This window comes from Rhincodon typus, chromosome 37 (genome assembly GCF_021869965.1).
Source record: "Rhincodon typus isolate 14 chromosome 37, sRhiTyp1.1, whole genome shotgun sequence".
In the NCBI taxonomy this organism is placed as follows: domain Eukaryota; kingdom Metazoa; phylum Chordata; class Chondrichthyes; order Orectolobiformes; family Rhincodontidae; genus Rhincodon; species Rhincodon typus.
In genome coordinates, this window is record NC_063368.1 from 15,847,381 (window position 1) to 15,860,129 (window position 12,749).

The 12,749-nt window shown below is 42.4% G+C and overlaps 1 protein-coding gene across 1 annotated transcript in view; it reads right to left on the reverse strand.

Annotated features, from left to right (window-relative positions):
• LOC109913113 (synaptotagmin-1-like) overlaps positions 1 to 11,580 on the reverse strand; it is a 137,964-nt gene extending 126,384 nt beyond the window's left edge. The window contains exon 1 of the mRNA XM_048617657.1: positions 11,296 to 11,580. Coding sequence (XP_048473614.1) covers positions 11,296 to 11,562 — 267 coding nt within the window. The 5' untranslated portion in view covers positions 11,563 to 11,580. The remainder of the gene's footprint in view (positions 1 to 11,295) is intronic.
• Positions 11,581 to 12,749: the final 1,169 nt, after the last annotated feature.

The window sequence follows — 12,749 nt, forward strand, 5'->3', positions numbered from 1 at the left end:
TATGGGCCAAAGCAGTCAAGTGGAACTTGTTTGGTTTGGGAAACCTGGTTGAAATAAATGATGTGCAATTTTGTTTTCATTAATCATTCACAGGATGTGGGCATTGCTGTCTAGGCCAGCATTCATTGCCCATCCCTAATTGCCCAGAGCGCAGTTGAGAGTCAATCACATGGCTGTGGGCCTGGAGTCACATGGAGGCCAGACCAGGCAAGGAAAGCAGATTTCCTTCCCTGAAAGCGATTAGTGCACCAGATGGATTTTTCCTGACAATCAGCAATGATTTCATGGTTATCAGTAGTTTTTTAATTACAGATATTTTTTATTGAGTTGGACCGAAGAGTCTGTTTCTGTACTGTACGACTCCACCACTATCCAGAAAAGGCTTCAGCCTTCAGTGTGTCTGTGGGAAAAGGAAATTAAACAGAGATATAGAGAACAGACACAACATAATCCAATACTCTTGGCTGCGCTGTCTCCCGTCCTAATTGAGCGCTTGCTTAGCTGATAAGTGATCTGTTTCCTCAGTGTAAATTTGTTTTGTGTCACATTTAGACGGGTGTATACGAGACAGAACATCAGGCAGTTCCAATAAAGCTGCTCCCAGCCTCAACAGCTCCCCTGCTCATCTTCCATAATTATTGCTTCTATAAGGGGGCGAAAAATTGAATCCTTTTTCACACCAGGGATGTGGCTCCAATTAGAACAAAGCTTTTAAAGAAAGCTTTCTTTCATTTTCACTCAGTTTTCTTTTCTTCCTTTCTCTTTCTTGGCATCCCAAAAGGAAATGGGTTAAACCAAAGGCTATGGGTTTTTTGGCAGACTGGTTTTTAAACCATTAAGGAAATGGCAACACAAATAGTGGACAGTATTTCTCAGAATTGAGTTTAACAATCTAGTGGTATTATCGCTAGCTGATTAATCCACAGACCCAGCTAATGCTCTGGGGACCCAGGTTCGAATCCTGCCACGGCAAATGGTGGAATTTGAATTCATTGAAAATCTGGAATTAAGAGTCTAATAATGAGTACAAAACCATTACCAACTGTTTGGAAAAAAAAACCCTATCTGGTTCACTAATATCCTTGAGGGAAGGAGACTGCCATCCTTACCTGGTCTGGCCTACATGTGACCCCAGACCCACTGCAATGTGGTTGACTGTTAACTGCCCTCTGGGCAATCAGGGATGGGCAACAAATGCCACATCAATCATAGAATCCCTACAGCATGGAAGCAGGCCATTTGGCCCATTGAGTTCACACCAACGTTGCGAAAAGCATCCCATCCAGACCCAGCCCCCCTACCCTATCCCGTAACCCTGCATTTCCCATGGCTAATCCACCTAACCTGCACATCCCTGAACTCTATGGGGCAATTTCCCATGGCCAATCCACCCTAACCTGCACATCTTTGGACTGTGGGAGGAAACCAGAGCACTCAGAGGAAACTCACGCAGACACGGGGAGAATGTGCAAACTCCATGCAGACAGTCACCAGAGGCTGGAATCAAACCCAGGTCCCTGGCAGCAGTGCTAACCACTGAGCCACCGTGTTGCCTGTCAATCTCAGTCATTATCAAACAATGTCAATAGTGAACATCACAGTAGCTTGCAGTTGAACCTAAGGGTGGGAACGCTTCACCAGTTGAAAGAGAACATGAGTGATTGTGTCATCATAATTAAGGATTACTGCTGATTTTGTGACTCCAGGCTCCTTTCACAGAACTGGAAGAAAATGCATCTGGGTTCTGAGTTTGTTGGGGTCAATAGTAATGCTGGAATGATTTAGTGTCTGCAGAATGCACAGCCCATATTTTAACTCCTGAGTTTAATATAGCACCCCTCTATACACCCTCCCATGCAATTACTGTGGGTTTTCAAAAAATTCATTGACAGGATGTGGGAATCACCGGCTAGGCCAGCATTTATTGCTCATCCCTAATAGCCTAGGGGGCAGTTGAGAGTCAACCGCATTGCTGTGGTTCTGGAATCACATGTAGGCCAGACCACAAGGACATTGTACCGCTCCCCTTGCAATTGGCTATGCTTCATTTTTTGGTTTGTGAACATGGACTGTAATCCAAATGAAGTGAGTAGATTAGCACACAAACCACAAAGTGAAACAAGAATGAATTAATTGAGGATCTCTAAACAGTAATCGATTGCCATATTCTGCTGCAGAATACAAGGTACATTGAATAGTCTGCATGTTCAAAGAAACTATACCTTTAGTGCCACCTTCAATCTGCCAGACAAAGAGACGAACATGAACTAACATTTACCAAGTTCTACTCCAGCAACTGAAGTTCCTTCAAGAAAATAAACTGAACATAAGCAATTTGCCATGGTAGCTGCACCCATTTCATAACGGGTTTATGATCAACAAGACCAACAAAGAAATGAATGATGTGCAGTTTGTTTTTATTATCACTCACAGATGTGGGCATTACTGGCTGAGCCAGAATTTATTGCACATCTGTAATTACCTGGAGGGCAGTTCAGAGCCAACCACATTGCTGTGAGTCTGGTAGGCCAGACCAGATAAGGATGGAAGATCTCCTTCCTTGAAAGCAATTAGTGAGTTAGATGGGTTTTTCCTGACAATCGCCAATGTTGTCATAGTCATCAGTAGATTCTTAATCACAGACTTTTTTTAATTGAATTCAAATTCCACCATCTGCCATGGACGGATTCGAACCCAGGTCCCCAGAACGTTTCCTGAGTTTCCAGATTAGAATTCAAGCAATAATATCATTAAGCCATTGCTTCCCCTCGTAACGAGAGAAAAGAAAGAGTGGTAGAATGACTAGTTCTAAATAAAGTGAATAACCCTACATAGGACAATATGAATTAATGAAGGAGCAGCAGACATGGGAGCTCCCACATGAGACACATTGTGTGGCATCGTGATGAGCTCCTCTTTTATAAATATTCTGCCTTCAAAGGCAGTATAGCTCTCAGAGCAATCAGTGAAATGTGATAATCCTTAATTAGCAAGAATTAACCGTATGAAAATGAATCTCCTTTACAAAACCCTATTTCTGTCTCTTGATCTGCAAGAAACCTTGATATGACAGCACAGATGCACAGGAAGGTTGCACAAAAGTGACAGTAGGTGGAGATTGACACATAAAAGAGGAGAGTAAGTGGTTGGGGGGGGGGATAGTGTGGATCTATGCATGTAATTTGGGGACGCACTGAAGTGAATCTAGACAAGCTCACTTACAAGAACAGAAAATGGTTTGGAGTTCTTAATTTCTATTTACATCAGTATTTGCATAAAACAATGACAATGTTAAACATCAAAAAGAAATTACTGAATAACCGATGAATAAAACTACAAACAAGAAATATGAATAAATGGGTTAGTAAAAGACATAAAGGAAAAAATTGGAAGTGTGTAAAGCAGAACAACTTAAATTGCTGGAGTCATGAATCAGCTAAGTTGCCCATAGACTATATTTTGTTTGTCTACCTATCACCGTGCCTACGTGCTGGGCTGTAGATTTGTGTCTTTTTTCCCATTCAACACCTTCTCTGGTCTATATAGAATCATTGAATTATACAATGGTAATAACACAGAAGGAGGTGACTCAGCCATTTGTATCCCTGCCTGCTCTCTACAAAGGCAGCTCAGCTACTCCCTGCCCTGTCTCCATAACCGTGCAGCTCCAATCTCTTCACGTAATTATCCAATTCCTTGTTGAAAGTGACCATTGAAGCTGCAACCAGCAGACTCTCAGGCAGTGCATTGTAGATCTTACCCACTCATAATACAATATGCTATGTGACTGCTCTATTCTACACCTGCTCCTCAATTTAGTCCAATGCTTTACTCAGTAATTGCTTTAAAGCACCCAAGTCAGAACAATATTTGCATCTATCAGCACAGCGTTCTCAAATATCCTGCTCAAGCCATTTCTTAATATTTGCTCAGCTTCCAATTTTATTGCCGTTGTTAAACATCTAAAGAAAGTCCTTAAAATGAGACCAAACCAGCACCAAGCAAACATTTTGTAATTTATAAACATAGATACATAGAAAATAGGTGCAAGTGTAGGCCATTCAGCCCTTCGAGCCTACACTATCACTCATTATGATCATGGCTCATCATGCAAACTTCGGATCCCACTCCCACTTTCTCCCCACATCCCTTTAGCTGCAAGGGCCACTTCCAGTTCTCTCTTGAATATATTTAACAAACTGGCCCCAACATCTCTGAACAGAATGAGTGAGATTTGAACTCACTCAAAACCCATTCTATTAAAGAGTTAAAACAGGGTCCACTGCCTCCAATTCCAGCATGCGCACTGAGAAGTTAACATTGAATTGAAACAGCATTTATGTAAATAACTGAATTAGAGGGGGTGGGGGAGGGAGACACACAATTTCCTGTGTACATTCATATAAAATAATGCTGGAAAGTTGAAATAAAAATAAAAAATGCTGCAAAAAGAAATCATTGCAGGTCAGGTACCATCTGTGACTTGGGAAACAGTGTTAATGGTTCTGATTGATATTGTGATGGAAGGTTATTGATCTGATATGTTAACTCTGGTTTCCTCACTCCACAGGTGCTACCTAACTGCCAAGCTTTTCCAGCATTTTCTTGTTTTCCTTCCTAGGGCACCTTATTTGTAGCTACCTTCTGTTTGAAGAGCCTACAGTTACAGCAACCTTCTGTTTCCTGTTTCTAATGCAAACATGGATCCTTGTATTCTAAATGGATTAAAACCTTCCCTAAAATAGCAGAGACTGAAATGTCTTACAACTGTACTAAACAGCTGATCAATATAATTACCAACAGCAACCACTTGAGTAGGATTCCAACAATATTTCCGGTGAGTTATAATAGATCAAAATAAACAGATGTAACCGATGATTCCAAAGGGCAATGTTGGAGGAACTCGGGTGGCCTGGCAAAATCTGTGGAGAGAGAAACAGAATCAATGTTTCCAATTCATGATTCTTCTTCAGAACTTAGGATGCTCAACATACAGCTCTAAAGAAGAATCATACTGGATCAGAAACATTAACTCTGTTTCTCTCTCCACAGATATTGTCAGACCGCCTGGGTTTCACTGTCTGTCTGTCTTTGTTACAGTACATTTGTTTTAACTTCCCTGTCAGTGACCCTTTAGTCAATGAGAGGACCTCCATCCTTCTCACCAATCAGCACCAATTCACTGGAACTTTTCACGTTTACATATCTGCCAATTCTGGCTGTTCCTTAACTCAGCATCTCCATTTCTCTGAATCCCTTTGAAATAGGGCGGCACGATGGCTCAGTGGTTAGCACTGCTGCCTCACAGCACCAGGGACCTGGGTTCGATTCCACCCTTGGGCAACTGCCTGTGTGGAGTTTGCACATTCTCTCTGTGTCTGTGTGGGTTTCCTCTGGGTACTCTGGTTTCCTCCCACAGTCCAAAGATGTGCAGGCTAGGTGGATTGGCCATGCTAAATTGCCCATAGTGTTCAGGGATGTGTAGGTGGGTTTATAGGGGGATGGGTCTGGGTGGGATGCTCTGTGGGTCAGCGTGGACTTGTTGGGCAGAAGGGCCTGTTTCCACACTGTAGGGATTCTAAGATTCTTGAAATGAAACCCCTGCTGGCATATCTTGCCAGGGAATTAAACTAGTCCATAATATTCAATCATCTCCTAGGCAACCTCAGCCACATCCAGCGAGACAACTCGCTCAAGGGACTGAAGGTGACGGGAAAACTACAATCCTGTACTGAAAAAGGTATGACTCATTCCCCAGTCCAGATGGGTTGAAAGGAAGGTCACAGACGAAAGGCGTCACTGATCTTGGTAGGGAAGTCAGGATAACAATGTGTTCACATATAAATAAAACAAGCCTTCTGCTGTGCAAATGACCCAGAGACAGAATGACTATGCACATTGGCAACTGTAAAGAATAATTAAGGAGAAGCTGAGCCTGTTGCATGTAATGCAATGGAGATTCAAATTTGTGCTCTGGAGCGACAGCGGTGTAAGAAATAGGCTACAAGACACCTGATGAAATAACAAAGAATATGGATGCAGCTGAGTTGGGGCTCTTCTGGCATAGCGGTAGTGTCCCTACCTCTGAGTCAGCACACCTGGTTCAAAGCCCATCTGCTCCAGATGTGTGCCATAACAATTTGGTTAGGAGAAAATCTACCATCTAAGTTGTGATTTATATCTCAAACTTGAAATAAGTGTTTTCCAACACATTAGTTGAGCCCAAAGTATCTTCACATAAGATCATTTGTGTTCAAGTGTCTTTTATACAGTGAAATACCACACTTGGGTCCCAACAAGAGCAGGGAAGTGTGAGAGAGTCTGAGAATGTGTCCAAAAGCGCAGACAAAGAGATTCTGAGCATGGTTTCAATGATGGAGATAGAGGTGGGCAGATCAAAAAGTTGGAGGGATTTCAGAATGTGGGACAACTGAAATTTGCACAACTGAACGAGAAGGAAATATTCAGTGGTTGGTAGAGATGCTTTAGGACAGGCATGTGCAATCAACCAGAGTGTGAGGAATGCAGGCAAGAATGTAAGCAAATTATAGACGTAAGAAAAGCAAGGCTCTAATGGCTAATTGAAAACCGATGAAGATTTTAACATATATGTGGTAAAGAATAGGATGTTAGTAGAAAGTAACAAGCTTTGAGTGAGAGGAGAACGGGATTTTGTTCAGGATACAATATGGATTGCAGAATTCTGGTTAAGATGGAAGAAAGAATTTGCAATTACATAGCCCCCTTGATGCATAGCAATGTTGAAGCCTCAAGTTTAAAACCCAAGAAGCATCTTTTCAAAAATAAAATTCCCTGCTGTAAGACAGGGAAAAGTGGCAACCAACATGCACACAACATATTACATAAACAACGTTATAAATGACCAAAAGCTTTTTTTTTCTGATATGCAATTGGATGAATTGGATGAATTTTGGCCAGGACATCTTGTGATCTTTCCTTCCACCTGAGAAAGTGAACAGGACCTCTAGTTAACACCTCATGAATGATAGGATACCTCCGACAGTGTAGCACTTCCTCAGTCCTGCAGAGAAGTTTCAAAATCTGCATAACCTTCCTGAAATCATTTTTTTTTAAATTCAAAGGATGAAGATATGGCTGGTCCTGCCAGCATTTATTGCCCATCCCTAATTGCCCAGAGGGCAGTTAAGAGTCAACCATATTGCTGTGGTCACATGTAGGCCAGACCAAGTGTGGATGGCATTTTCCTTCCCGAAAGGACATAATGACCCACATGGGTTTTTCCTGACAATTGACAATGCGTTCATGGTCATCGTTAGTCTCTTAATTCCAGACATTTATTGGATTCAAATTTCACCATCTGCCATGGTGAGATTCGAATCTGTGTCCCCAGAGCATTACCTGAGCCTCTGGATTAACAGTTCAGCATTAATACTAACAGGCTACCACCTCCTGCAAACCATATCAAGTTCTGGCTCACGGGCAAGAATTCTATGGCTGAGGCAAAGCAACCAGCTAAGGCTAGAATTCATACAAGATGCAGTCCAGGAATACAAAAACAGAAATATCAAGGTGGGAACTAAATGGTAAGGACAGTATTTAGAATGGTTAATTTTTGAGAAGACAGGTGATGTTTTGAACTTTGGGAAGAGCAGTATTGGTGATGAGCTGTGCATTGAGTTTGAAGGTCATCAAGCTCCTTACTGTGAGATTCAACTTGAACAATGGACATCTGAGAGGGGAATGGGATTGAAATCTAATCTGGTGTTTCCAAGTGGAGCCAAACGGGGAGATTTGAGGCTTGTCAGGCAATTGTATTGTCATGACCTGCTTAGCATTTTTGTTTATAATAAGTGAAGGAGAATCAGAAGTGTGGCAAAGTAAAATATATCCTTGCGTGACAATAAAATCATATTTCCTTATGATCTTTAGATACTACCAGCATTGAAAGTGAAGACAATAGGTTGCCCTTTGTAAGTCCTCACATATTGTGAAAAACCTGATCTGTCACGTGCATAGGTTAGAAATGAACTCAATAGTCCAAAATCAAATTTTCACAGTTGAGTGTCTTTTTTACAATTCATTTACAGGATGAGGGCGTTGCTGGCTAGGCCAGAATTTGTTGCCCATCCCTAATTTCCCAGAAGGCAGTTGAGAGTCAACCACATTGCTGTGGAACTAGAGTCACATGTAGTCCAGGCCAGGTAAGGATGACAGTTTCCATTCCTAAAGATGGGTTTTTCCAACAATTAACAATGGATTCATGGTCATTGTTAGAGTCTACTGAGGCAGGATTTGTATCCATTACATAACATTTCACTGGAAAGGGAGAAGAACAGCAAAAGAATGGATTAAATATAAAATATTTTCTATATATTCTCTTTCTATAGTTCCGCTGCTCATTGTTCTTCACAGTTCCTGATATTTCTCCACATTAGATCTAAAACAAGAACATCCATCAATGAAGTTTCTTTAAGAAACACAAAATTATTGATTCATTATAAAATAAAACTTCTTCAATGATAATGCAAAATTAATTAACACATATTTTTCAATGCGAAAATATAAATGTTTACCCTCTAAATAACCCAAAACAATCACATAAACAAACACGTCAGACCAGAGAGGAAAACATGGATTTCTCTCTGTGGAGACTCACTTTAGGAAAAAAGAAACAGCTCGGCCAATAAGTCTTAGTTCTTGAAGGCAAAGTGTGGAATGTCCAAATGGCTGCCAGTCTACTGTTCTGGCACACAAAGACAAGTATCATCAACCATTCAGAGATGCCTCTAGGATTATTGCCAACACAGCTGAATCAAGAAACACAGTACTGAAGATCTTTTCAGATCCTCTTCAAAAGGACAATCAGGGTTCAGACTGATGACCAGGGCTCTGGACATTACCTTGGACCCACAGCTGTGAGGTTTTCAGAAACAGGAGAACTGGACTGGGGTCACTTTACTTCTCCAGGCTGGTCACCAGCTGAAAAACTGCAAACATTCTCCAAAACAGAAGTTGCAATTGGAGAGCCCTAAATATGGGCAGGGGGACATCTGCAAACAAGCAGTTATCACAAGATATGTGACTACCAAGAAACGCCTTGTTAAAAATACATTCCAATGTGTCTTCTCATTTACCTTTAATTTGAAGAAAAACAAAGTACCTCTGCAATCCAGCAAACTCAAATCCACTCAACTCTGTGTGGAATTTGTATGTTCTCCCCCTATTTATGTGGGTTTCCTCCGGGTGCACCGGTTTCCTCCTACAGTCCAAAGATGTACAGGTTAGGTGATTGGCCATGCTAAATTGCCCACAGTGTCCAGAGATGTGCAGACGAGGTGCATTAGGCCATGGGAAATGCAGGGTTGCAGGGATAAGATAGGGGCATGGGTCTGGGTGGGATGCTCCTTGGAGGGTCAGTGTGGACTTGATGAGCCAAATGGCCTGTTTCCATATTGTAGGGATTCTAAAATGATTTAACATGAAGCATCTTCATAACAATTTGGACAAACTGATCTTTAGAGAGTAGTATTTCATAGTTATTTAGCTAATTATAACTTGTGTCATTCACTGTGTATGGCAAAGGAAAAGAAAAACGCTTGATTATTTATGACATTTATAATGATAAGATGCTTCCAAAGTGTTTACACTTCAAAAAGAACTTTATGTAAATCACTATCACGTCGGACTGAAACAGCCATTTGCGATATACAAATGCAATGTGATAATGATTGGTCTTTTAAGTGAAAAAACGGAAAAGAACTGCAGATACGGGAAATCAGAAACTAGAACAGAAATTGCTGGAAAGCTCAGCAGAATAACGTTTCTCGTCCAGAGACCCTTCCTCAGGAATCCGACTAACTCTGCTGCCAGACCTGCTGAGCTTTTCCAGTAATTTCTGTCTTTGTTTGGGACTGGATTAATTTAGGATATCTGGTCGGCATTAATAAGTTGGACCGAATGGTCTGTTTCCGTGCTGTACATCTCTATGAGTCTATTTGTTGTTGAAGGCTCCATTCTACCCCGGGGGCTTCGGTCTCCCAACGGCCCCCCTCCATCACCTTGCCCCCTAGTGGCCGATCATCACGCGGGAGCCGCGCGAAGACAATCGCCCGCGGGCTATTCAACTGCGGGGGACTTCACGGTTCAGCCTCGCTGCTCGCCCTCTCCCGGCGCCCGGTGCTCACTCACCTCCCAGCGTCTGTTACTGGGCTGTTTGAATGAATTCTGAGGCGGATAGGAACTTTGTCAAAGTACAGACAAATCCGGCCGCGAAAGGGTTAAACCTCTCATACAGGGACAAAACCCAGACGCTGGAGTGAAGCGGTGCTGCTCGGCATTGAGAAGCCCAAAAGTGATGTACAATAAATTGTTTGAACAAGCCCTTGTTCCTAACACTTGCTGCCCAGTGAAATTTATTAAAGCCGCCACGAATCAGGGATGATTCAAGCCACAGTTTTCTCTGTTGCACGGATAATCTTTCAGCCTCAAAGTTTACATACAGCAGAAATAGGAGAATCTGCGATCCAGCAGGCACTGAATTATTTAACGAATGATTCAGATTTTTTTTTGTGTCTTGTATAAAGAAGAAAACGTGTCTCTAAAAGCTCCCCCGCCTTCCCCTACACTCAGAACAAACACTGCACCCCAGTGCAGCGCAACTCCTGCCCAGTATCTCCAACATTTTTTGTTAAAATTCCAGGGTCTCCGGATTTTATTTGAGGGCACTTTGGCGCCGACAGCACCGCCCTCACCCAGCTGGCACCTTTGGGACTACGTGGAAGGTGCTAGTTGAATGCAAGTTGTTCTTGTTGCCGCTGGCTTCCCACTGGGCCAACCTTCTACCTGAGCCTTTCCCAATAGTTTACTCCTTCGCTTGACTTTGAGTAAACTGAACAAATGTCCAGGTTACGCACACGAGAGCTCCTCCCATGCGGTAGGAAGCGGATCTTAAAATAATTGCGCTCAGCATCTCTTCGGGAATCTGTTCTTTTTTTCAAAAAATAATTGTATCCCTTAATCGACACGAGTAACACTGGGAGAGGCAGGGCGGTCACACGTTGATAAATCTCGGCATATAACAGAATTAACGAAGACCGTGCGGTTTTGGCAAGTAAACCCCTCACAAAGGACTCTTGAGTTGAGGGAGTGGCGATTAAAAAAGCACCTTTCAATACAAGGTATCTCTGTGGAAGCCATCAAACAGCATCACTGACAACCTTCCTCAGGAGAAGCTTGTTTGTTTAAAATAACAAGCTGCTGCTAATAATTAGGTTGCTAGGCAGCTATTTAATACAAAAGGGCCATTTCTCTTACCTTGGGTGGTCTTGTGAAGTTCTTTCTCCTCGCCTGCTCAAAAAACACCTCGCCCTTTGCCACAAATTCTTTACAAAGAATTGTTCGGTCTAAGCAGGCGCTACAGGTAGGCTGCTTCCTTTCTCCCTCTTGTTGAGCAGAGGCTCTCTCCAGTGGGAGCTGTCCAGCGCTGAGTGTTCTGAAATATTCCGCTTGGTGGGGCACGGTACCGTCCAGAGAAACAATTACCTTCAAGGGTGGTGCAGGGAGTCCGGGAGGAGACAGCATGTACACAGCTCATCCTTTCGACCATACCATCCTCTTGAGGGTAGAAAAGGGAGGAGGAAAGAACTCACGATGCCAACAAAAAGGAAAGTGAATAACCTAGCCACCCCCTTTTGACTGTCAAAGATGCTCCGGCCCTCTTAACAGCTTGCCAAGGCAGCAACCTGTTTTCTGAAGCACATCAACTTCCAAAAAATGGCATTACATAATGGTATAGAGATCAAGCACAGTCAGCCAGTGCTTTTTTCCCCTTTCCTTTCAGAACACAATGAGTTTATTTCTGGAATTAGCATCTATTGGCAATGCCATTGATTTGCCAATGATGCACGCAGACAGATTATAAAGCTGAAGGCTGATATCTTCCCCACATGAAAATCCATCCGGTTAAAAGATAAATAATCAGAAACAGTCACAACATAATCTGAAAGTGAAAAGGCAGGGTTCATACTTTGAGTGCAAACTCTTCCACAGAACAGCTGAAGAATCTCCTCCCAAAATATCTTGTCTTACCCCTTTCACAAATTGATCTGTCATGCTTTTGCAGTGATTTCATTATCTCAGCTCAGATTTCCAATTTTTCTTTGCCACAGATCATCTGGAAATACTCACACTGGTCGACAAGAAATTTGAGCAGAATTGTTAATATAGAAGGAACGAGGTGGAAAGATAAAGCTGTTCAGCCAAACCTAACAAATGTCATTTTCAGTTTCTCAGTCACAGTCTCTGCCCATCAGACTTAACCTCCTCATCTATCAGAAAAAAGTGTCAATGGTCACCACACCATGGTGTCATCAGTGGCTCAGGGTTATTTTTGTTCATTTCTGGGGCAAGCACTTGACAGCCAAAGGTGACATTGGTCACCCATCCTTCATTGGCCTTGAGAAGGTGATGGTGAACTGCTTTCTTGAACTGCTGCAGTCCATGTGGCTCAGCTACATCCACAGTGCTAAATTTCTGTAGTGGTTTGATACAAGCGGGCGGTTTGCTAGTCCATTTCTGAAGACAGTTTAGAGTCAACCACATTGGCATACATCTAGAGTTTCATGTAGTCCAGACTAGGAAAGGAATATGGTTCTGAGGGACAGTCACTTTGTCTAAAACATTAACTCTGATTTTTCTTCACAAATGCTGCCAGACATGCTGAGCTTCTCCAGCCATATCTGTTTTTGTTTCTGATTGACAGCATTTGC